A 25,952-nucleotide genomic window follows, 5' to 3' on the forward strand; every position below is an offset into this window, starting at 1 on the left:
ACTGAGCAAAGCAAGAGATTCTGAATGTAGATTAGGAAATATTCCCTAACATTTAGGATCTACTGACTGGGAGAAAACCTCCCCAGATGGAGCAGTGGAAACTCCATTGCTTGAATCACCATCAACCAGTGCTAGACAATGCCCTGGAGAATGTGTTGTGAGAACAAACCTGTACTGGCTGGGACAGTGGAGGGACTGGTAAATCTTTTCCATTTGGGGTTTTTAGAATTCTTAGGTCTGGCTTTTAATACAAACACTGGGGAGAAATCACCCAGACTTAAGAAGAAAGGGCACAGTTTCCCTTCAGTCCCCATGGCATTCCTCCAGCTGCCAATACATACCCGACAGAGATCAAATCCCAGAGCCAGGTTTCAGGAAAATACTGGCGAACTCTCCCTGGGATAGTGGATTCTGGAGGAGCCTCTGAAACAAAGAATACAGATTCCCCGTCAGGATTTGGGCAGGTTAGCCCCCTCAGCCACAGACTGTCCAGCACTGGGACAGCCAGTTCAGTTGGTTTAGGGAGGGTGCCAGGGCTGATAGTCTGTGAGTGAGGGGTTAGTCTGACACTGGAGATGGAAGATTCGGGACAAAGCCACACTTGGTCCTGGGGACTAGCCCTCCATTTAGTCTCTATGCAATGCCCCCAAAAGGATTATATGGTCTGTTACTTGGAGCTGCTTCTGACTCTTTAAGTGCCAAAGCTGAGAAGGAGCCCTGGCCCTCACTGACAAGTGGGTGGGTGCTGCACCCATTAGGGGCAGTAGGTGTTCCCAGCATGGGGCACATGGTGAGAGATGGCTGGCAGCTAGGCTGTGCCAGGGACCTGGAAAGAAGAGCCTGGCAGGGGGATACACTTGGGATTGGGCTGGGATGATGGAAGCTCCTATGGGAAAGGAGGGGAAATGGGGAAAGGAAAGCAGCATTGTCCTAGGGAGGCTAGGGCCTTGGGGAAAGGGAAGCCTCCATAGGATGGCCTTAGCGGTGGTTGCTTATGCTGTGCCTACCCAACAGAACCAGGGCACTGTTGGTGCGGCTAGGCTTTCCTCCCTTCATGCTGGGAGAACTGCAAGTGCCACTGTGATCCTCTGGTGGGCCCTGCTGCCTCAATGCACAGCCAGTCACATCACTGCTCTCCTGCCATTGGCAGCCTACTGTGTTTGAATTGTGGGCCTGATCCAAAGGCCACTGAAGTGTCACCGGGGCCTTAACACAGTGTCCCAGATGCACTAGGGAGGGAACATGGAGACAAATCCACTCGACCCTAATCTCCACCTCTTGGCATCACGCGTCTCCACAATGCTCCCCCCACAATGGATCTGTGGTTTAAGTTTGTCCCAGTCAACGGGATCTGTGTTCAATTTGTCTTGGTTCTGGATGGCTCTTTTGCTGGGATGTCCCCCGCTCCATCCCGGACTGCTGAAGGAGCAGAAAGAAAAAAAGCAAAAGAGAAAGGAAAAGGGGAGAGTGAAGGATCTGTTCAGCAGCTTGGGGAAGAGGAAGGAAATACTGAAAAGAAAGAGCAGAAACAGACAGCCATGAAACATTTGAAGAAGCCAGAAGATTTAGAGAGTGCAAAGTGAATAGCTACAAAGGAAATCACTGTTACCTTGTGTCATGAATTTAAAGGGAAGGGTAAACACCTTTAAAATCCCTCCTGGCCAGAGGAAAAACCCTTTCATCTGTAAAGGGTTAAGAAGCTAGGATAACCTCGCTGGCACCTGATCACAATGACCAATGAGGAGACAAGATACTTTCAAAGCTGGGGGCGGGGGGAGAGAACAATGGGTCTGTGTCTGTCTGTGTGATGCTTTTGCCGTGGACAGAACAGGAATGGAGTCTTAGAATTTAGTAAGTAATCTAGCTAGATATGTGTTAGATTATGATTTCTTTAAATGGCTGAGAAAATTGAGCTGTGCTAAATAGAATGGATATTCCTGTCTTTGTATCTTTTTGTAACTTAAGGTTTTGCCTAGTGGGATTCTCTGTGTTTTGAATCTAATTACCCTGTAAGGTATTTACCATCCTGATTTTACAGAGGTGATTCTTTTTACTGTTTCTTCTATTAAAATTCTTCTTGTAAGAAATTGAATGCTTTTTTCATTGTTCTTAAGATCCAAGGGTTTGGGTCTGTGGTCACCTATGCAAATTGATGAGGATTTTTATCAAACCTTCCCCAGGAAAGGGGGTGCAAGGTTTTGGTGAGGATTTTGGGGGGGAAAGACGTTTCCAAACAACGCTTTCTCAAAAATAAACCCAGTTAAACATTTGCTGGTGGCAGTGGAATCATAGAATCATAGAATATCAGGGTTGGAAGGGACCCCAGAAGGTCATTTAGTCCAACCCCCTGCTCAAAGCAGGACCAAGTCCCAGTTAAATCATCCTAGCCAGGGCTTTGTCAAGCCTGACCTTAAAAACCTCTAAGGAAGGAGATTCTACCACCTCCCTAGGTAACGCATTCCAGTGTTTCACCACCCTCTTAGTGAAAAAGTTTTTCCTAATATCCAATCTAAACCTCCCCCATTGCAACTTGAGACCATTACTCCTCGTTCTGTCATCTGCTACCATTGAGAACAGTCTAGAGCCATCCTCTTTGAAACCCCCTTTCAGGTAGTTGAAAGCAGCTATCAAATCCCCCCTCATTCTTCTCTTCTGCAGACTAAACAATCCCAGCTCCCTCAGCCTCTCCTCATAAGTCATGTGCTCTAGACCCCTAATCATTTTTGTTGCCCTTCGCTGTACTCTTTCCAATTTATCCACATCCTTCTTGTAGTGTGGGGCCCAAAACTGGACACAGTACTCCAGATGAGGCCTCACCAGTGTCGAATAGAGGGGAACGATCACGTCCCTCGATCTGCTCGCTATGCCCCTACTTATACATCCCAAAATGCCATTGGCCTTCTTGGCAACAAGGGCACACTGCTGACTCATATCCAGCTTCTCGTCCACTGTCACCCCTAGGTCCTTTTCCGCAGAACTGCTGCCGAGCCATTCGGTCCCTAGTCTGTAGCGGTGCATTGGATTCTTCCATCCTAAGTGCAGGACCCTGCACTTATCCTTATTGAACCTCATTAGATTTCTTTTGGCCCAATCTTCCAATTTGTCTAGGTCCTTCTGAATCCTATCCCTCCCCTCCAGCGTATCTACCACTCCTCCCAGTTTAGTATCATCCGCAAATTTGCTGAGAGTGCAATCCACACCATCCTCCAGATCATTTATGAAGATATTGAACAAAACGGGCCCCAGGACCGACCCCTGGGGCACTCCACTTGACACCGGCTGCCAACTAGACATGGAGCCATTGATCACTACCCGTTGAGCCCGATAATCTAGCCAGCTTTCTACCCACCTTATAGTGCATTCATCCAGCCCATACTTCCTTAACTTGCTGACAAGAATGCTGTGGGAGACCGTGTCAAAAGCTTTGCTAAAGTCAAGAAACAATACATCCACTGCTTTCCCTTCATCCACAGAACCAGTAATCTCATCATAAAAGGCGATTAGATTAGTCAGGCATGACCTTCCCTTGGTGAATCCATGCTGACTGTTCCTGATCACTTTCCTCTCCTCTAAGTGCTTCAGGATTGATTCTTTGAGGACCTGCTCCATGATTTTTCCAGGGACTGAGGTGAGGCTGACCGGCCTGTAGTTCCCAGGATCCTCCTTCTTCCCTTTTTTAAAGATGGGCACTACATTAGCCTTTTTCCAGTCATCCGGGACTTCCCCCGTTCGCCACGAGTTTTCAAAGATAATGGCCAAGGGCTCTGCAATCACAGCCGCCAATTCCCTCAGCACTCTCGGATGCAATTCGTCCGGCCCCATGGACTTGTGCACGTCCAGCTTTTCTAAATAGTCCCTAACCACCTCTATCTCTACAGAGGGCTGGCCATCTCTTCCCCATTTTGTGATGCCCAGCACAGCAGTCTGGGAGCTGACCTTGTTAGTGAAAACAGAGGCAAAAAAAGCATTGAGTACATTAGCTTTTTCCACATCCTCTGTCACTAGCTTGCCTCCCTCATTCAGTAAGGGGCCCACACTTTCCTTGGCTTTCTTCTTGTTGCCAACATACCTGAAGAAACCCTTCTTGTTACTCTTGACATCTCTTGCTAGCTGCAGCTCCAGGTGCGATTTGGCCCTCCTGATATCTTTCCTACATGCCCGAGCAATATTTTTATACTCTTCCCTGGTCATATGTCCAACCTTCCACTTCTTGTAAGCTTCTTTTTTATGTTTAAGATCCGCTAAGATTTCACCATTAAGCCAAGCTGGTCGTCTGCCATATTTACTATTCTTTCGACTCATCGGGATGGTTTGTCCCTGTAACCTCAACAGGGATTCCTTGAAATACAGCCAGCTCTCCTGGACTCCCTTCCCTTTCATGTTAGTCCCCCAGGGGATCCTGGCCATCTGTTCCCTGAGGGAGTCAAAGTCTGCTTTCCTGAAGTCCAGGGTCCGTATCCTGCTGCTTACCTTTCTTCCCTGCGTCAGGATCCTGAACTCAACCAACTCATGGTCACTGCCTCCCAGATTCCCATCCACTTTTGCTTCCCCCACTAATTCTACCCGGTTTGTGAGCAGCAGGTCAAGAAAAGCGCTCCCCCTAGTTGGCTCCCCTAGCACTTGCACCAGGAAATTGTCCCCTACGCTTTCCAAAAACTTCCTGGATTGTCTATGCACCGCTGTATTGCTCTCCCAGCAGATATCAGGAAAATTAAAGTCACCCATGAGAATCAGGGCATGCGATCTAGTAGCTTCCGTGAGTTGCCGGAAGAAAGCCTCATCCACCTCATCCCCCTGGTCCGGTGGTCTATAGCAGACTCCCACCATGACATCACTCTTGTTGCACACACTTCTAAACTTAATCCAGAGACACTCAGGTTTTTCCACAGTTTCGTACCGGAGCTCTGAGCAGTCATACTGCTCCCTTACATACAGTGCTACTCCCCCACCTTTTCTGCCCTGCCTGTCCTTCCTGAACAGTTTATAACCATCCATGACTGTACTCCAGTCATGTGAGTTATCCCACCAAGTCTCTGTTATTCCAATCACGTCATAATTCCTTGACATCACCAGGACCTCCAGTTCTCCCTGCTTGTTTCCAAGGCTTTGTGCATTTGTATATAAGCACTTGAGATAACCTGTTGATCGCCCCTCATTCCCAGTATGAGGCAGGAGCCCTCCCCTCACAGACATTCCTGCCTGTGCTTCCTCCCGGTATCCCGCTTTCCCACTTACCTCAGGACTTTGGTCTCCTTCCCCCGGTGAACCTAGTTTAAAGCCCTCCTCACTAGGTTAGCCAGCCTGCTGGCAAAGATGTTCTTCCCTCTCTTCGTAAGATGGAGCCCGTCTCTGCCCAGCACTCCTCCTTCATGGAACACCATCCCATGGTCAAAGAATCCAAAGCCTTCTCTCCGACACCACCTGCGTAGCCATTCGTTGACCTCCACGATTCGACGGTCCCTACCCAGGCCTTTTCCTTCCACGGGGAGGATGGACGAGAACACCACTTGCGCCTCCAACTCCTTTATCCTTCTTCCCAGAGCCACGTAGTCCGCAGTGATCCGCTCAAGGTCATTCTTGGCAGTATCATTGGTGCCCACGTGGAGAAGCAGGAAGGGGTAGCGATCCGAGGGCTTGATGAGTCTCGGCAGTCTCTCCGTCACATCACGAATCTTAGCCCCTGGCAAGCAGCAGACTTCTCGGTTTTCCCGGTCAGGGCGGCAGATAGATGACTCAGTCCCCCGGAGGAGAGAGTCCCCGACCACCACCACCCGCCTTCTCCTCTTGGGAGTGGTGGTCGTGGAACCCCCAACCTCAGGACATCGCATCTCATGCCTCCCAACCAGCGGAGTCTCCTTCTGCTTTCTCCCCCCAGACATATCATCTGGTCCACTCTCCGCATTGGTACCTGTGGAGAGAACATGAAAGCGGTTAGTTACCTGTGTCTGTGTTACTGGAACCCGGACATTCCGCTTACCTCTTCTGGAGGACACATGTTGCCAAGCTTCTTCACTGGCCTCTTGGCTCCTCTGTGCAACCTGCTCTATATCTTTAGAGCTTTGTGCCCCTAGAAGGCTATCCTGAGTTTGGTCCAGAAAATCCTCAGTCTCTCGTATACAACGCAGGGTCGTTACCTGTTGCTCCAGACCTTCAATCTTCTCTTCCAATATGGAGACCAGCTTGCACTTTGTACAGACAAAGTCGCTTCTGTCCTGTGGAAGAAAGACAAACATGGCACATCCAGTGCAGGTCACAACAGCTGAACCCCCCCCTTCCATATCACCTACCTACTATGAGCTTCCTCAGAGACGTTGGCAAGATGTAAGCCTCACTGGGCTCACTCCAGGCAAACTCCCAGGCAAACTCCTGCTGTGAGCTGCTCTGCTGTCCCCGCTGCTCCGCTGCCGCTCAGCTGGTTCGCGAGGCTCTGGCTATTTTTAAACAGCCAGGCTTCCCTGACGCAAACACACAGACACCCTAATGCCCGCCCCCTGCAGGCTAGCAGCCAATCAGACACTCACTCAGGCTCTCTCCCTGCCCTCCCAGCAAACACACGCTCGGATACTTCCTCAGCAAGCAAACACACACACTCGGATACTTACCAGTCCCAGGAAGTCCAAGGGCAAAGGGTAAAACAGTTTGTACCTTGGGGAAGTTTTAACCTAAGATGGTAAAAGTAAACTTAGGAGGTTTTCATGTAGGTCCCCACATCTGTACCCTAGAGTTCAGAGTGGGGAAGGAACCTTGACACCTTGGCCAGAGGGGGCAAAGTTTTGAGAACAGTTCGATAGCAACTCAGAAGATCAGGTAAAGTTAATTATAATTATAAATTATAACACTTTGCATTGCTCAGCACCGAGCGGCTCAAAGCACTTTGCAACAATAATGATTTAAGCCTTATAATCCCACTGTGAGGCAACGCTGTATCATTATCCCCCTTTTACAGATGGGGAAACTGAGGCACACAGAGGGAGTGACTTGCTCAGGGCAACACAGCAGGCCAGTGGCACAGATGTGAAGAGAACGCAGGTCTCATAACTCCCTGTGCTGAGGATTAAGCACTGGGCAACTCCCACTTCCGGATTTTGGCCTCAGCCCTGGTTTTCTCTCAGTATCCATTGGCCAGGCAGAGGCAGGGATACCCATCCAGCAGCTGGAGGGAGGGAATAAATAAAGCTTACCCAGGATGCTAATGGGCCTTAGTGGGGGTGCTGTCAGCCTGTTGTCCACTGGATAATAGCACTGAGTCGGCTTCTTTATCATGAGGTTGGAAAAGATTTTCAGGCCTATGCTCTGTTACGAAGAAAAAGAGAGCAGCAGCTGCGAGATGGCAAGGCTAGACTAATTAATAACAGTGATCTAATCTGAGCCGATGGGATCAGCCCTGCGTCCGGGGTGGTACGGGGATGCTCTGCCCCAGGAGGGGATACACCTCAGACTCCTGTTCCCCCCTTGCGCTGGGAGGGCGGCACATCACTGCATCCCTTTTTGGGATGCAGTTTACTTCCCCGTAGGTCCTTTGTGGCTGTTCAGAGGTCTGAGCCTCATTGCCTGTGATTCCCCTGCATGGCCTCATAGGATCATGGCGCAGCCCTGCCCACTGTGACAAATCTCTGAGCACCTGGGGCTGCATTGCACATAGTGGGAGAGTGCCCAGTACTGAGTCACCTAGACAATCTCCTGAAGGTCCCATTTGATTCTCAACCCCAAGCACTGACTGAAGCCTCCAGTCCTCTCCCCTCATCAAAAAGGGAGTCTCAGAGACTCAGATTGGCCATTTAATGTCCAGTGACTCCAGTCACCTGCCCAATGTGGTCGCACTGCCAAGGAATGCTGTGTTCTACTGCCACCGCTCAGAGGTGCCCACCTCTCCTGCCCTGCCCCAGCCAGTGAGCGTTACTGCCTCGCTATTGGTTGGGAAGGAGTAAAGGGGATAACGTTTATCCCTGGAGGAAAATGATCTAGAAATCGGGAGTGTCTTGTAATGATGAATTCTAGGAGCTTGTGGCACAGTCTCCCCAAGGGATGAGGTGGAAGCCTCACACCACTTGGGACACTAAAGCTAAGACTGGGCAAAGCACAGGGGAATAAACTGCAGAGAGTCAAGCTGTTGGGGGAGGGCACTTTCCCATTCGCATGTGTTTTCTTGGGCGCCATTTCCATGCAAATTCCAAGAAAGGATCAGAGACAATTACCCTGAAGAGGTTAAAGACATCCGGCTGATAGGGATACCAAGGCCTCCGTGCCACCAGTGGTAATAAAGGTGGAAGTCGCACACATAGATCTGGGTATTCCTCAACTTGGTAGGGGTACCCATGGCGGTGTATGAAAGGGAATAACTCATAGACCTAGGGAAACCAACAGAATGGAAAGAACCAGGCAGGGAGGAGCAGGTATCTATCACCCTCACACCATCCCAGAGACAAATGTCCCACACTTGCCCCTCCCTAGCACAGAAATCCCCTTCACCCCACAGCCCCAGCTTTCACCTCCAGCCTCTTCCCCTGCAGACCTGCTGGTTCACAAGTCACTCCCCCTTTGTGTCTCCTCAATCCATCCCTGGTTCTTGGTGAGCATAACTCTGAGGGACAGACAGTCACTCACTGTGTGGTTGGTGAGCTCTTTCTCTGGCCTCATGAGGAGCACGCTCTTGTCCACTGCCCGGACTGCACACACCGAGCCGGAAGCTGCCTGAAGCTGGAGCTGGACTGTCGATCCTGGGAGAGTTTCTTTAGCTGAGAAGCCCATCTTCACCTTGATCAGCACATGGGGAAAGCAAGCAACGGTGGAAGAGAAAAAGAGATGTTACCTTTATGGGCCTTCTCACCCCTCCATCTCCACCCCTCCTTTTTCTCATCCCCACTCGCAGACGGCAAACACCCTCTCGAGCTCTTTCCTCTGTTCACTCACTCTCTGTGTCTCTGACCTGGCTGGCAGTGGGGCCATGGATCTTTCCTTTCAGCCCTACCCAGTGTTCTGGTTGGGAAGACATGGTGGCTGGGTCTTTTTAGTAGAGCTCACGCAGACCTTTGGTCTTGAAACTCTGCCCCAAGGCTAGGCACAGCTAGCAGAGCATTGCTCAGTGCATGGAGACAGCAGCTGATCCCCACTTCACACTCTGAACTGTCCCACAGAAGCCTCCTCCCCCCAGGATTCACTGACTCCCTTTGACGCAGATTCTGTGGGCCCCAAAGGCCATCTCTGACAGCAAGAGATCACTGGGACAGGCAAAGCAGTGATAAGTCCAGGGGTAAATGGCATTACAGCACTGCACAACTGACCACATGCATCCTGGTGCCTCACTTTCCTCTGTGACAGGAGGTAGTGGCCATGGCTGGATGAAGGAAACCAGACTTGATGATCCAGCACAGTGGAAGGTGGGATACTGCATTAAGCAGACTTATGGTCTGATCTGGTATAGAAAAAGGAGTGAGACCAGACTAGATGAAGCTGGTGCCTTGCCCACTCTGGATACTCTCATGCAGATCAGTCACTGTGGAAGCTCTGTGCCCCTGGGGCCTGCACTTTCACACAATGCTTGCACCCATTTTCTCCTCTCTGAAGACTCTGGGGCTCCAGTTTACCCAAGATTCACCAATCCTTCCTGGCTCTTCCCCCTCAGCACCACCCCCAGTTTTCCCCTCAGTTGCAAGTCTCACCTGGTTTTTGAAGCACATGGCAACATCAAACTGGATGCTGTCGGCTGCCACCCCTTTGCTGGGGAAGATGGCGTACACCACTAATGAAGGGGTGGGCGTGAAGGCGGAGGTGAAGGTCAGAGGGATGGAGAAGAAGCCTTTCAGCGCTTGATGGAAAGAGAAAAAGTGTTTCCATCACATCTCCACCAAGAGCTCCTCCTGTCCCCTCTGCCTCCCTGAATGTCTAATGCACCCATCACTGTGGTATTGAAGCATCTCCCACTATCCTTCCACTTTCTTTTCCATGTCCTCCTCTCTGCTCTATCCTTCCCTCAATCCTTTTCAGTCTCTCCTCCCTTCGCTCCCTCCCTACTCCATCATTCCATCCTCAATTTCCTTTGTCCCAGCAGCTATGATTTCTTCCCACAAGCCTCTCATCTATTGCCCATGTGTTATAACTCAGCCATGGAACCAGGTCACTCAGAACCAAGGGAGATTTCAAGGGAAACCTATGAACATTGGCCCCCAGGAGCCCTTTAGGAACTGGCTCCACCCTATAAATCAGCCCTGGGACCAGGTGTCAGAACTCACTGCTCAGTTTCCCAATCCGTATGTTCTTCTGGCCCCTGACGACAATCCCGACTTTCCCAGTGACCTGAGGGAGGAGAAAAACTAGATGAATCTGCATGCTGTTATCCTCTGAATGCAATCAACCCCACCCCATGCACCCAAGTATAGCACATGGGTTGCATCCTTGATGGAACTGAGGCTCTAAGATAAGGGTCTTTTCACCTCTAGGATACTGGCTGATTCAGGGAGACCAGGGAAAGGGAGGAGGAGTCTTTACCTCCAAGGAAACCAGTTACGAGTTAACCCCAGGACAGGGGCAACAGATGGATAGTGAGTGCATCAAGGGATCAGAGTGTGGGAGATGGGGTCTTTCACCTCCAGAGAATAGACTCTAATCAAGCCTGGATGAATAGTGACCAGAAGTCATTCCCACTGGGTGGCTGTTTGGCAGACTGTCTAAAAGGAATGAGGGGTTCCCTATCCAGTTCCTAGTGAGAGAAGCGTGCACATCAGAAAAACCCACCATCCCTATTGACGCTGAGTGGCCTACTCTCGGCAGCCTCAGCAGAAGCCAAGGATGGAATAAGCCACATAGACTGAACTCCTCTCTCACCCATGGAGATGTCCCTAGGGCCCAGCTGAGGGTCATGTTGTGGAGAAGTTTGAACTGCCACTCCACATACAGCACCCAGAGGTCTCTGAGGGCCTGCCCATCTGGCACTTTCCCTCAGTGTGAAATTAAGTGACAGCTATAGTGTTTCCCTGTAGGCTTCAGCTCGGCATCCTACCCCAATGTGGGCTGCTCTCTCCTTCCCCATTCATGATTATCCCTCCACTGTGACTCACATAGTAGGAGAAATCCATGTGGCTGGCTCCTTCTCCCAGGTCCTTCCGGCTGAGGGCAAATGTAACCTGGACATTCTGCTTCAGGCCGCAGGGCAGTGTTCCCGGCAGTGGGTGTATCTTCAGGAAGCTCTTGGTTGTGACATGGAATGGCTGCAGGTACTGGTAAGTGTTCACATAACCAACGTTGATCTTCCCAGGTTCCTGCACCAGATCCTCCAGTTTGAATCTTCCCTAGGATAAGGTCACAGACACATAGAAATTAGGGATGAAGACCTGTACAGTCACATTTTATCTCCTCCTTCTCCCCAACCCACAGCAAGGCAGTCTATGCTCTAGGCCATTGTTCATGACCAGCTATAAATGTCTCAAGAGATAGGGCTTCCACCACTTCCCTTGGGAAAGGCTATTCCTAATAACTGCACTGCCAGAGCCGTGTAGGGAGCCCAGGACTGGAATAGCAGGGGGGCTGCAGGGCTGTTTTGTTCCAGGTATTCACGTTCATGAACACAAGTGTTGAATCTTCTGGACTTACCTCCAAAGAGACTGACGAGCTATTCCAGGCAGTTGTATCCATGTTGAATGAAGCTCTCCCAGTGCCATCCGTGATGTATGTTTTGTTAAACCGTCGCCCCATGTAGCTTATCATGAGGTAAACTTTTGTGCTTTTCATAATATCCCCAAGATGATCCTGTAGTTTAATCTGGTTGTACCACAGAAGGACATAAAAACTAAGATCACTTATCTCCTTTAGTGTCCTACTCATCAGCATCCGGCCCATGACTAATGCACCTCCAGAGCACTGGTTGCAAACTAGCCCCCAAGCAGGGGCACTGGCTGGCTCAGGGGAATTGGAGCTGGCTCTTTTCACCTCTAGGGCACTGGTTCCAGTCTGGAGCCACATCAGGCAAAAGGGATATTAAGCTTTCCTGCCTCTAAAGTCAAGTATTCAGTATCAGCCAAGTTGAGAGTGGTTGAAAATTGTCCACCCTCAGCTATATGGTGGCCTGTGCGAAAAGAGTTGGTGAGGGTCAGTCCAGTTCCTATTGGACAGGCATCCAATTACATCTGCTAATGGCATTAATTAACCCCTTTGTTTGATTCTCAGCAGACATCAGAGGTGAAACTACCTAAGAAAACTGGGGAAGGAGGGTGGATGTGGTGTGAAAATGCGCAACTCTTGCAGAGTGCAGAGAGCAATAACAGCACAGGAAAACCTTGGGGTGAGGGGACATGTCCCCCACAGGTGGCTGTACCTCTGGAACAGATGCTGAATGAACATCTCTGCCAGCCTAGTGGGAGTACATCTAAAGCAAGACTAAGGCCCATTGACATGGGGGAGAGGAAGGAAGCTGTATGCATAGTGGGGACAAAGAGATCTTGTCAGCTCTCCACCAGGTGTTGGTTCAGCACAATTTATCAGCCACTAAATTCACTTGCAAACTAGGGGAAGGAAAGAGATATGCAGAATCACCTTCCCTCTGTAGGGGACTCCAGGGATGTAGTAATCATCCAGCTTCTCAAATGTGGCAGTCACAGCTGTCCTGGAGATGAGGAATTGGCCAGAGGCATTGATTTGCACCCCTAAGTGAAAGGGAGAGAGCGTGGGGTGAGGGATGTGAGCTAGTGAAGCTGGCACCAGGGAATGACTCTACCTAGAGAATGGCCCCTGGTTATCCAGCCTTTGTTTGATTTCATTTCATTATTCCTGTAACCCCCACTGGGAACCTGCTAAACAGTTTCTGTTTGGCATCTGTACCCTTCAGAGACACAGAGACTGTTAGCATGGCGTGTTTCCCCAGATTTGTCAAACGCATCTCTGTAAAATCACTCCCTACATTCACAGCTACTCCCAACCCCATTGTGAAGCAACACTGCCTCAGAGCAGAGATCTCTGCAGGACACACACAGCCCAGAAAGCTGTCTGGCTCTCCTGATGCCTTGATGCAGAGCTCTGAAAGGAATGGACAAAAAGAGGGATGAAGAGCTCCTGATCCCCTCCCACCCCATTGGTGTGACCAGTCTGGAAATTCCTTCCATCTCGGTACCTTCCCTGTACCATGTGGTTCCACATGTCTCATGCATCTATGCTCACCTGTGCCGTCTTCCACCAGAGAGGCGTCTGCACTGAGCTTGCTGTCATACTCGTAGGAGGTGAGGTTAAAGACTGCCATGCTCACAGAAGTGGAGAAGCAGCCCCTTCTGGTGGTCTGGAAGTGGAAAGGGTGCATGCATTAGCTGTGCCTGGGTGGAAGGACTGTGGAGACAGGAAGGAGTTACTGGGCCCCCACAGGCTTTGTGCAACTATTTCCCATGCTACAGAATGGGCAGTGCTGCTGCCCTATCCTGTCCCTCCCTTTCCCTGACACCTCTGTCTCCACAGTGCTCCCTTCCTACCCACTTACCCTCTCCGATCTGGCTAACCAGCTCACCTGGCCATTGTACTCTTCACAGATATCTGTGCCAAAGTGTCTTGGGGGCCGCTTGGATCGCCAAGCTTTCTGACACAGTGTCACCTGGACGGTGCCCTGCACTGCTCTCCCATAGGTGTACCTGTGAGGAGCAGGGCAGAGGGGAAAGAAAACCAGGAGAGAAACACTAAAGAAAGAGAGAAATATTGTAGAGTGTGCAGTGGCATGAGCACTGTGCTCCTCTATGGGCGCCTCCCTCCTGAGGATCTCAAACTCACAAATGAAACCTCTACTGTGAGGGAGGTCAGTACCATTATCCCCATTTGACAGTCTCTTATTCAGAGCTTTTCCCAGTTTGATTTCAAATAACCTAAGCTGGAGCTTCCACACTTCTGAGTGGGGGGATGATGTCACAGTCTAGCAAATCAGTGATAGGAATGTTTCCTCATAGCCCAGCCTGAAATTTACCCCTTCGCTCCTGGTTCTCCCCATTCAGTGCCTCCTTGAACATTTTCTCCCTCTCCGTGGAGTTTAAACCATCCAAGTAGTGGTAGAGCATTTGCTTATCCTCCTTCCCCACCCCCATCCCCCATTAGCCATTGCTGACAGTTATGGCTCCACTGAAATCCACCCACTCCGCCTACGAAGCAAATACGGTCAGCAGAGTGTAAGCAATGAGAAGCGGTGTGTTCTTCCCCAAAGTGATAGTGCGTGTTCCTTCACGTCAAGAAGGGTCTCTCCAGCCTGGTAAGTGTACCTCACCCTACCCCAGCTCTTTTCAGGTGGGCATGTGTATCTTCCTAGGAGACAATCTCTCCAGCCTAGCACAGGGCTCCTCTCTCTGAGCGAGAGCCACTCTCTAGCTGGATTCATGTAGATCTTCCGCAGGGAAAGACAATGGCTTGGATCTTGCATTACCCAGTGAATCTCTTGGTATCTGAAGAGGAACCCAATGTTTGCCCCTTCTCCTTTCCCATTTCTTTCCTTTGATGGATTCAGGGGGAGGGAAGGGCTTGGGGAAGGGGTGTGTGACTATTGATTAGCAGCTCCCTCCCCGCAAAGCAGCCTCCTCACCTGCCACACACGTGGAGTGGGAAGGTTTTATCCAATGCGTAAATCTGAGTTGGCCCCTCAAAGAAAACCTCAAATTTTGACAGCACTAGAAGGAAAAGCCAGAGAGAGCAGGTGAAGAGCAGGCTGCCAGGACATAGGCTCAGGGAGGGGATCTCACAAGAGAACAGGGTGTGTAGGTGTATAGGGGGGTGTAGGCCAGGAGTTAATGAACAAGGGGAGGAGTGTATCCTATAGGTCACTACTGGGATCCCTCAATGAAATGGTGTTGGAGGAATTTCCAGCACTGCTGTCATACTATGCCAGCCCAAGTATTAACTAGGCATCTTGGTGAAGTGACATTTCAACTTGTCCTGACTGTGATTCCCGCATCACCCCATCAGGTGCGATCCTCCCCAGGTGTGACTCCTCCACTGGCATGTGATTAATCTTGGCTCTCAGATGGTATATGATCATTAACCCACTACTCAGATGAAAAAGTTTTGCCGTCACATTTTTTTAGACCATTAGAAACCCAATCGATCGATAGGAGTTTCCTCTCCTCAGATCTCTCCCCTCCATGTTTCATCATACCATACTCCTCAACACTAAAGGTACTGGACGCTTTTGTGCTGGCCACATTGATGGTGTAAGTCCCCAGGGAAGGTTCATCAGCTAACTGGAAGGAGAGATCCACAATGCCCTGCCTCGGTTGCACATCCAGCCATTGACCAATCCGGTTACTGTTGGGGTCCTGCTCTCAGAGAGAAAGAAAAAAGGCAGCCACCATTAGCACTGGCCCTACTTGCTTATTTAGAAAGGCTGCGGCCAGAACCGTCTAACAATTCTAGCTGCTTTTGCTCCTTAAGTTCTAAAATGGTCCGAGTTGTCAAACTCATAAAGTTCTAAGTCTACTAGTCTTCTTTTTCTCATCAAGGCCTATCCAGCTGCAGGTCATAACCCAAAAATCTCTTCAGGTTCCACGTTTCAGAAGAGCCTAGATCCCAGAACCCACAAAGATAATGCATCCGATGAAGTGAGCTGTAGCTCACGAAAGCTTATGCTCTAATAAATTTGTTAGTCTCTAAGGTGCCACAAGTACTCCTTTTCTTTTTGCATAAAGGTTTTAGTTTCTTTGCCCATTAAGTCCTAAAGAGGCCTAAAATATAGTTCTACCTTATTGTTGCCTTCAAATTTTAAAGAGCCTGGACCTTATAGTATATGAAGTTTTAAATGCTGGAGTCTTCAAAGCTTCAGAACTCTGTTCCATAGTATAGCCTAAAAGGAGACTATAAAGGGTCCTGACTTCTAGAACCTCCCCCTTTATCTAGGAACGAAATTCAAGAATCAACATATGTTGCTTGAAGCTCTAGAACCTACCCATTCATAAAAGATTGTTCATGAGGTTTGGGATGTCTGCTGTGAAGAGAGACTGGACAAAACATATACACACAACCCTGTCCAAAGGGAATCTCTTTAACATAATGCTCAAATTATCTATTTATGTATCCTGGAGCATCCATCACCATAGCATCTAGGTGTTATGAGATACCCACCTGGAGTTCTATCACAGAGTACTGAAAAATAAACAGACAGCAGTATTAGAAAATGTAATGACCCAGCAGACAGATATGTAAAAAATGCCATTGTCACCTAGCTAGTTACACATGCTGCAGCAGCATTGCCACCCCCAAAAGTTAAAAAATTAGTCCAGCCCTCCCCCCAAAAATCACAAGATCAACTTTAAAATTCATGAGATATTAAAAAATAATAAATGTTGGGTTCTTTTTCTTTGTCTTCTGGTTTCTGAGCCTTTGGTGTGCACATGCTTCACATTTTCAAGCTTTTCCCTGCAATGAGGAGGGTTAGAAACTTACTTTTTAAAAACAAAATGAAAGCTGATGTTCTCCTACAATATCATTCCAGCAACTGAGGCTTTGAGAGAAGCACTCAGAGACCACGAGACTCACAATAAAATTATGTGTGTTGGCAACACAGCATCAGTAATGGGAGAAAATACCTGGCTCTGAAATCACTGGCTTCACTGGGAAGGGTTATAGTGGATATTTACTCTTCCAGCCACTAGTGAAGGGAAGCAGTTACAGGATTAAAAACACAGGAGCAGGTGCGAATTACTGGTTTTGGATCCGATTTCTCACTGCCTTGTGCCATCATTTACACTTGTGCAAAATGCATATTCATGTGGAAATGACTACAAAGGATGCAAAGGACTACACAATGTGCAAGGCACAGGAGATTCAGGCTCTATCTGTATGTATGAGTCAGCATGTGATAGCAGTCTCTAGTGGGTGGCTCAAAAAGGAAATTTACTCCTCTTCGGATCTGTGTTTGTACAGAACCTAGCACAATGGGATCCTGCGCCATGACAATAATACAAATAAATATTAGTAATGTTGTTAGCAGAAGCAGAAGGAACTCTCCTTGAGCTCAGGTAGTAGAAGCCAGAGCTGCAGGGCAAGAGTTCTAGTCCCAGCTTGCTCTGCATGTGATTTGTGGCTGTAGTCTGCAGATGCTTACACAGGCTGGCATGTCCTCTTTGGTAGGGGATTGTGGTGCAGATCTCTGGACTATCCCTCAACCAGCCAGAAAAGGAAGCTGGGATACACTTAATAGAGAATTGGTATTTCTGAGCCACCTGCTATGGAGTGGCTATGTGATGATTCAGACAGCATTGGGCCTCAGCATTAGCAATCAGACACCAGCTCCCATCCAATTTTAATAACAGTTTAGCAACTGTTACCTTGAGGGGTAGGGCCTCTTAGACCTTGTCTACATTCATGGGGAAAGAGACAGACATGACTTGGAATTGCCAGGGACCAGGTGACTGGAAGGGGGTGAGGGATGTAGAGTCAGGAAACTTCCCTTTGTGCACTTGAATGTGCCTTACCTTGCTGTTAAGGGGAACAAACTCCTCATTCAGAGTCAAAATACGAAACTTCACTGAGGGGAGAAAAGAATATTGAAAGAAAAGTTATGAAGATGGAACACATTCAGAAATGGACTTCAGTCCTGCCCTGCAGCCCCCCTGCTATTCCAGTCCTGGGCTCCCCACCCAGCCCTGCCAATGCCCCTCAGTCCCCACCCAGCCCTGCCAATGCCCCTCAGCCCCCCTGCTATTCCAGCCCTGGGCTCCCCACACAGCTCTGCCAAGGCCCCTCAGTCCTGCCCTGCAGCCCCCATTCTATTCCAGTCCTGGGCTCCCCACACAGCTCTGCCAGACCCCAGAAATTCTACCATTTGTACCCCACACCCAAAATTTTTGTCCCACTTCCTCTGACAGGTTGCGAGGCTTATGGGTCGCAGTCTGTCTCTGTTATATTTTCTCCTCAGTGAAGCCTATAAACAGCTATAAACTAAGCTCATGTGGAGGCCTCCAAGCTCCTCCGTTTGAGAGGTGAATAAGACTGGATTTTCCCCAATTCTTAGGCCCTTGCATGTCCTCATCTCCCAGTTAATTCCTGCCTAGACCCTACTGTTCCCCATCGCTCACTGTATGTATCTCCAGACTTTGTTCCCCCACCCCCAGGCACCAGTGTGTTTCCTGGTGGTCCTGAGGCCATGCACTGTGTCTGTCTCCCCATACTGTACATCCTCCAGTGTGGTCTGTCCTCCCTCCCACCCATGTGCTCCCATCACATGCATGAGCCCCCCAAATATTCCCCATTGCCAATCACAGGGGCTGACCACACAGCTGATGCTTCGTGGCCAGAGCCCCCAGCAGAGGGTGGAGCAGCTCAGGCATGGATTGAGGAAGGACCGGCAAGCTCAGGCCTCCCATCCACCTGCTCCCCACTTTTGCTTCTTCCAGCAAGCAATACGTACAGCAGCTGCCTCAGGCCTGTGGGGACAAATGTGGGGCAGCCCTGACCAAGCCTGGAGAGCTGGCAGGTGAGATATGCTCACAGCTCTCACCTTTCTGCCCCGGCGTGTAAATGGGTTTGTCCGTCTGGACGAAGGTGCTGCTGTCACCCTTGCGGATCAGGACCTTCTTCTCCTCCTTCACACTGAAGTAGCGGCCGTTGGAGATGGTCAGCTGGACGGTGCAAACCTCCTCCCGGCCCCCAGCGGGAGACGGGACCTGCACATGGAGAGAGGGAGCCATCGTTTGCTCGCTGGGGGATGGGAAAGGAGTGCAGCGCATTCTCCCCTGCCCCAATGGCATCAAAGCAGACACTCTTCTCCCCTGCTCCCTGGCATATTGCGTCCAACTAATTCCCTCCCTGCTGGGAAGGACACCTGCCACCGATGCAGTCTGTTCTCTCAGCGGCCAGGCAGCTCCGTCTGCTGGAACAATGAATGATTTCTTTGTTCTGCTCTTGGGTTTGGGCTGTGGAGCCCTGGCAGGTATGTGAACGGCAGAGATGTTAGCAATAGGGGGGAAGGTGTTTGCCCTAGTGCAGGAGCAGCCTGTATGGTGGCCTGTGCACTGCCTGGTTTCACCAGTGTAATGAGTTGGGCGGGGCTCACTCCAATCCTTAGCAGGGCATCACAAATCAGCACTAAGTGGTGCCCCTCACTGGCCATCTCTGCGTGGAGGTCAGTGACTGAATGGCTCATAGGGCTGAAATCCCCCCTCACTCGTAGAGAAGGTTTAGGACAGAGGCACATGGGTGGTATACATGATATGTAGGAAGCACCATGCTGTGTCTACTCAGTGATAACCAGAGGACACCACTCCCCAGGGCTGCCGATTCAGCACCTTTTAAGGCCAATAAATTCCCATCAAGGGAGAAATCAGGGACAGACAAGAACATAAGGCAAGACATTTGGAGAGGGAAATGAAAAAACACAGTGGGGAAAAGTCAAGATGACCAGAGCTTCCCTACTAGGCAGGTTTCAGAGTAGCAGCCATGTTTGTCTGTATTCGCAAAAAGAAAACGAGTACTTGTGGCACCTTAGAGACTAACAAGTTTATTTGAGCATAAGCTTTCGTGAGCTACAGCTCACTTCATCGGATGCATTCAGTGGCATGCCAGGGGAATGCTGCTGTTTCCAGGTCATGTATCTGGTACTTAGGGCAGCATGTCAGACACATTTTACCTCACCAGACAGGAGCTTTACGATGAAGCCACGCAGATAAATGCAGAAAAAGAGAAGAGACTATGCAGGCTGCCATTTACCTGTTTTTTTTCTGCCTCACTTTCCCTCCTCCTCCATTCTTACCCTCCCGCATCAGTCTCATTTTTCTCATTCTCTATATCTTTTCCTTTCTCTCTCTCTGGTGAGCGAACCTATGATGTGACACAGCAGCCTGGGAGCCGTCAGCAATGGGAGCCTGGTTCGTCCCCGGGAGAGCTGCTCACCCAAAACTTGGAGCATTCCAAGATCCTGTTGTTCCGGATGACCCTTTGGAAGAGGACAAGACTCCTGGATGCATGCACAAGAATCAAGGCCACTCGAATGGGCTTCTCCACCCCTCTCAGGTCCAAGCACACCCTCTGGACAGATGGGAAGGTCAGTTCGGCTGGGATGACAATCAGGTATCTCCTGCAGGGGGCACAAAGAACAGAAGAACAATGCAGTTTATATTAGGAGGCTCACCCTCATGGGAACAAATGGGACTAAGGCTATAGGATCCATGTGACAACTTTTATAGGGATGGGGGAATAGGGGTGACAATATCTATCAGATTGGCTGGGAGAGAGTATAACAATGTCTATAGGACCAGGGAGTGGATTTGACAAATTCTGTAAGACTGTGAGGGGAACATGTGATAAATTCAATAATTTCAATGGGGAGCAAAAGCTGCCAGTGGAAAGGCAACAGGATCTTGCTCTAATCTCTGCATCCATAGGTACCGTTTTTATGAATTTCCGGGGGGTACTCAACCCCTATTCTGCCCCAGGCCCTGCTCCCATTCGACCCCTCCCCCTAAGCTCCCAACCCTGCCCCGTCTCTTCCCACCCGCCCCTGCCCTGATCCACCCACAAGTGTGCCCCACCCTCACTCCTCCCCCTCCCCCCAGTACTTCCTGAATGAGGATGAACAGCTGATCCATAGCAGGCAGGAGCGCTGGGAGGGAGTGGGAGGTGCTGATCACCAGCTCTCTCCAGATTCCCAGGCTATGTGTTAACCACAAACCCACAGGCTGAAGTCCTGTGTTTATCCCTCAGGAAAGGCAACTCCACCACCCTGGGACTTGATTCTGCCCTGGGGGCAGAGGGGAGTCTCCAGGCCCCATGCAGTCATGGCCTCTCTGCTGAGACTGCCACCCAGGGCACCAATCAGTTCCAGCAGTATTGCAGGATTTGCAATGCAGATATCTCCCCTGCTCAGAGCAAGACTGAGAGCCACCAGTGCATGTCACACAGGGGCTACTGCAGTATCCCTTTGGGGCACAGTACAGTAGCACAGGTGAGGGCCCTGCATAGCTCTCCTGGCACAGAGAAAAATAACCTCCACCTGGGACAAGCGAACCATCGCCAGTGGGGTCCCTCTCCCTGGTGGACTGCTAGAAATCAGAGCTGGGGACAGCCCTGCTGGGCCTGACTGCAATGTTCAGGTCTGCATCTATTCCACACCAGCCAAAGTTCAGGGGACACTTAGACCTGGGGCCTTGGCTCTGCCCTTATAGAGATAAGGACCAGTTGTGTACTTCCAATCCAAACCAGTCCCAGAGCTCTGGGTCTTTCCAATCTCAGGTCTGATTAGGACCCATCTCTAACATCTGGACCATTCCCCCAGGAGCCAGCTCGGGATTGTTCGGTCTATTCTCCAAGGCTTTGTCTAGTCCTAGTTCCCAATGTCCCAAGTTGCAATGAAGCTTCCATCCCTTCCCTGGAGAGATTCTTTCACAGTCTCACAGGCCCTGCTGCTGGGCAGTATCTTCTGGTCTGCCAAACCAAATCCTCCATCCCGCTTCCTTTGTTCAATGTCATCCTCTTTACTCCTTGATCCTCCCACCTCAAGCTGCCAACCCCTCACTCCTTGGTGTTGCAACTTACCATATACCCAGATGATCATCACATTTCTCGGATATATTTTAGTGGGACTTTCTCAGGTTGATAGGATTTAGTCCTATAAGATGGGGCTTGTAGGATTTTGCAAACCACCTCCAAGTCTGTCCCTTCAGAGAACTGACAGATATGGTTGCTGCCTCCCTCCTGTGACATCCTGGTCCCATTGAACCCCTCAATGTTACCTCTACTGATCAAGTATTTCAACATCTCTTACGGTTGTGCCACTGTCACCATGGTGTAGAACACGCAGCTAAGGATGATGGGAGCCCACATCTTCATGGGAGACCCGTGCGGAGCACAGGGAGGTGGAGTGTCTCAGGATGGAGGCCAGGAGAGAAGGGAGGCTGGTGATGAAGTTTGTTCTCTCACTCAGAGAACTCCAGCTCTCCCGTGTTCTGCTGTTTCTCCCTGGGGACGGGCAAGTGGAACAAGAGTCCAAGGGATCACCTGTCTCTCACTTGCTCCAGTATTTATAATCCCCCAGATCCAGGGGTGTATCATACAGGATGCTCCCCAACCAATCCAAGCCTTCCTGGACTCTGTCCATTAGTCACTGGCCCCATCTGCTTCCCATGCCCCCCCATCAATTAGTGTCAGTCAGACAAATTGGCTTTTCACCCCATTGAGCAGCTGCAGACTTCACGTTTGCTAAGCTGACCCCACTCGCTGTTCCGCTTGCAACTTCTGTCCCATTGTTTTGCCTTGAGATGGATCATCATGAGTCCCCTCTTGCATGCACACTTGGCTGGATTTCATAGTGAATGCTTCTGACCATATCACCCTCAAATCCTGTGATCCCATCAGCTCTCACGTGCCTGCTCAGGATTTGTATGGGTGACCAGGTGTTGCAGAAAATGGGCAGCCAAGTCCCTAGGTGCTCCCTGAGTCCTGGAACAGGAAGTTACCCGTTTTCCCAATTTTGCACCATTCTGGGGGATGAGACTGGAACACAGAGCAGAGCCCTCCCTTGAAGATCACCCTATCTTCTAAGGGCACAGTGTAGAGTCCGTGAGCTCACCTTTCACTTCGTCTACTCAGCGCTTCTAACACTTCTGCACACATCAGACTTGATTATGGAGCAAAGCTCCATCTCTCTCCCAAGAAACAGGCATTCAATGGATAAAGTAACTCCTAGCAGAGTTGAGTACAGAATCCTGGGCTCTAATACAACAAAGCTCAGCCATGCTGCCTTTTCCAAAGAAACGGCCAAATCCATCACTTGTGCTTTTCTAGCCTGTCTAGCATCGCTACTCAACACTCCCCTCTGAAAGCTAGGAACAGAACCCAAGAACCCTGATCCCCAACATTCCCCTGCTGTATAACAAGGCATCTAACCCGCTGGCAAAATGGGTCACACTCTTCTCTAGTGGCTGGTTGCCACAGAGGCATCTATTTGGGAACTGAAGCCCAAGTCCTCAAAGGTATTTAGATGCCTAACTTCCATTCCACAGATGCCTAAATACCCATGGGGCCTGAGTGTTTTAGGACATAATTAATGGCCTTTCAGCTATAAGTCACCAGTTTGAATCCAGCCCAACAACTGATGGGTGTTCCCATGGATGCTTAATGGCCACTTTATGAGATGAGTTTGGTGGGTCTCAGTTCCAGTTCCCACACTGGACACTCAGCACCACACGGCACTGATTGTCTGACTCAGCAGAGAGATTGACCTACCTGTTACCCGTTGGGCAGACTCCTGCTGTCAGATCCGAGGAGAGCTGGCAGGGTGGTGTGCGTGGGAAGCTTGCCTTGTAGACAAACAGAGGGCTTTCTTTGCCAAGGCTGCCCATTTGCTGCCTCCATCAGTATTTAATCTACATCATTTTTAAATGGAGATTATTACATGCAATTTATGTCCCTGTATGCAAATTAGCTTATTACATAATTTTTCACTCAATAACAGCATCCTGAATTTTTTCCCCAAAAGGTGACAACACTGTTTGGTATCCTTCAGCATGAAAATTTGGTGACAGAGCTGGACCAGGACCAAATTCCCAGCCCAACCACTCCCAAATTTTAGGATGCCAGAAATTCCAACCCCAGCTGTAGGATTTGGGGCCGTCTCTGCTTTATGTGTCTGACTTGCCTTGTGAACAGCTTCCAAAATACTCTTGTTATATAAATTCCTAAGCATCAGGCAAAACTCTTACAGTGTGCAGGGATTAGAATACCTAATGGTCACAAAATCTTCATCCATAAACTTCTTCACTGGGCAGCTGTTAAGTCTAATCTTGTATATTAGCCTAACAGCAATTTAATTTTGAAATGTATCACAAAACTATCCCAAGCCACCAATTGAGCTCTTGAGTGTAACAGCCACTGGGAACATTTTTTTTCCTTTTGAATATAGGATAGGGGAGACTGCCACATGACAAAGGAAATTGGCACATTTTTGCCCTGCTGCCTAATTCGGGTAAAAGCAAGATAGACAGGAGTCCTGTCTAGCTGCATATCACTTTGCCCAGCTGAAACTCTGGCTTTGATAACTGAGGAAAAAGGAGTGAAGATGCAACTGGATAAACAAAGAGCAGAAACAGGAGCAGGAACAGAATTTTTCTCCCTGGCGCTGACCCAAACTTAAGGTACTATACATGGTCCTCACCCAGCACTGGCAGTTTCTGCCGAATTTCCCCAGCTGGCATTTAGGGGTGGTTTTTTTGCAACAGATCCACACCAACAGTTTCCATGGGAAAAGCCTGGATCACTCACAAAGATACTAGCTACAATGATACTAGATGCCCTAGAAATATTGTGGAGAGAGAGAGAGAGATGTTCTCAAGAGCTGACCAGATAATGTGCATTCTGAGATCACTACCCATCATGATGACCAATATTGTCTCATTGTTTTCTTGTGCTCCCCCGTTGGCCTGTCAGCCTGTACCCATCTGTTGGCAGCACAGAGCATATATTTGAGCAGCTCTGCTTTCATCTATTTGAGGCCAGGGAGAATATATAAATTAAAATACTGCATTGTCACAGACAGAAGCAATGTTAGCTGGGTGGTTTTGCAGGAAAAGCTGTGAAATATTTTTTAAGTGTAAGCAAAAAGCAGAAGAAGAGAATCCCAGAGTGCTGGACTTGCCTCTGCATTGCTCAGAGACTGGCTCTGGGGCTGAGTCAAAAGGGGAGAACACACCTGAGTAAACAAAGAAGCAGGAACAGGATCAGAAAGAGAGCTCCCTCTGGACCTGAGCCAATCTTCTGCCTTTCCCTTCCTGGGCTTTATGGGGCACTTACCCCAGGACTGGCTGCCCCCAGCTGTTGTTTATTTGCATGAGGGTGGAATCCTAGGCTTAGTGGCTTGTGTCTGAAAGAATAGGAAGATTTTCAATAGCTGCTCCAACAGTGTATCCTGCCAGTGGATCTCTCCACTACATTACAAACAGCAAAGCTAAAACTTACCTCTGTCTACAGGATTTTGCAATCCCTCTTCATTTGCTTCATGATGGGGAAAGTTGGAACTGGAATTTGACTCTGAAACTTTCCACCCAAAACTGGATTTTAACACAGAACTGAAATCCTAACCCAAAACTCCAGCCCAGGACCTTTAGCTCAAAACTAGACCTTGGAGCCCCAGATTTTTAATCCAAGGCTGGACCCCAGAACTTTCAACACAAAATTCAAATCCCAACTCTGAGCCTTTGAACCAACCCTCCAATCCAAAGCCTGATCCCAGACTTCACACCCTTTCAACCAGCACTCATGTTTGGGGGCAGGTGGTTGGGGAAAGGGAAACAGAGAAGCTCTGAGGTACAGGGACTGTGTCTTCACAGCCAGCACAGTGGGCCCCCAATCCTGACTGGGTCTGTGGATGTTACTGCAATACACATAATTGGCTGAGAGAAGTGAAGCTCAACACTCAACTCAGTGGCATTTCTCAGTCTGTCTGTAACCTGATTTCCACTAAAATCACCCTTTAGCCACTCTGGATACAGAGGTCAGCAGTGACTGCAGGGTTAGGATTCTGGAAGAGGGTTAGGCTAGAATTAGTAGGCTGCTGCATGGCTTGTTAGTTCTGTCATTAAAAAACAAAGTGTCCCTTACACCCCACTGCCGTGTGTGCAAGTGCCCCAGCCAGCCCGTGTCACCGTTCCTGACAGATCAGTCATCCCTTATTCCACCCCTCCAATCTGCCCCACCCACCCAAATAACAAAATTTAAAAAGGAAGTGAAAAGAGACAGTTACTGCCCTGGACTGTAGCTGTTGTTCTTTGAGATGTGGGTACAGACATATGTATCACTCAGGTGTGTGCATGCCCAGGGCACCAAAGCCAGAAACTGTCGGTGGGCAGTACTTTGCTTGTGCCCTGTGGCCCTTAGCCCCTCTCCGGGCTATTGAAAGGCAGCGCCGCTGTGACTGAACATGAAGAGTAGAGACTCTGATGCAGAGGGTGGGTCGTGGAATACACGTCTGCACCCACATCTTAAAGGACAACAGTTACAATACAGGGAAGTGTGAC

General features: G+C 49.5%; 1 protein-coding gene across 1 annotated transcript in view; it reads right to left on the reverse strand.

The window, feature by feature from the left end:
• The window catches only part of LOC119860475 (alpha-2-macroglobulin-like protein 1), a 35,948-nt gene extending 19,266 nt beyond the window's left edge, over positions 1-16,682 (reverse strand). The window contains 13 exon segments of the mRNA XM_038414257.2: positions 342-423; positions 7,182-7,293; positions 8,196-8,348; positions 8,605-8,754; positions 9,660-9,805; positions 10,230-10,293; positions 11,055-11,285; positions 11,587-11,754; positions 12,526-12,635; positions 13,147-13,261; positions 13,484-13,604; positions 14,537-14,621; positions 15,107-16,682. Of these exon segments, the coding sequence (XP_038270185.2) occupies positions 342-423; positions 7,182-7,293; positions 8,196-8,348; positions 8,605-8,754; positions 9,660-9,805; positions 10,230-10,293; positions 11,055-11,285; positions 11,587-11,754; positions 12,526-12,635; positions 13,147-13,261; positions 13,484-13,604; positions 14,537-14,621; positions 15,107-15,302 (1,733 nt within the window). The 5' untranslated portion in view covers positions 15,303-16,682.
• Between the last annotated feature and the right edge of the window lie 9,270 nt (positions 16,683-25,952).

Source organism: Dermochelys coriacea, chromosome 1, assembly GCF_009764565.3.
Source record: "Dermochelys coriacea isolate rDerCor1 chromosome 1, rDerCor1.pri.v4, whole genome shotgun sequence".
In the NCBI taxonomy this organism is placed as follows: Eukaryota; Metazoa; Chordata; order Testudines; family Dermochelyidae; genus Dermochelys; species Dermochelys coriacea.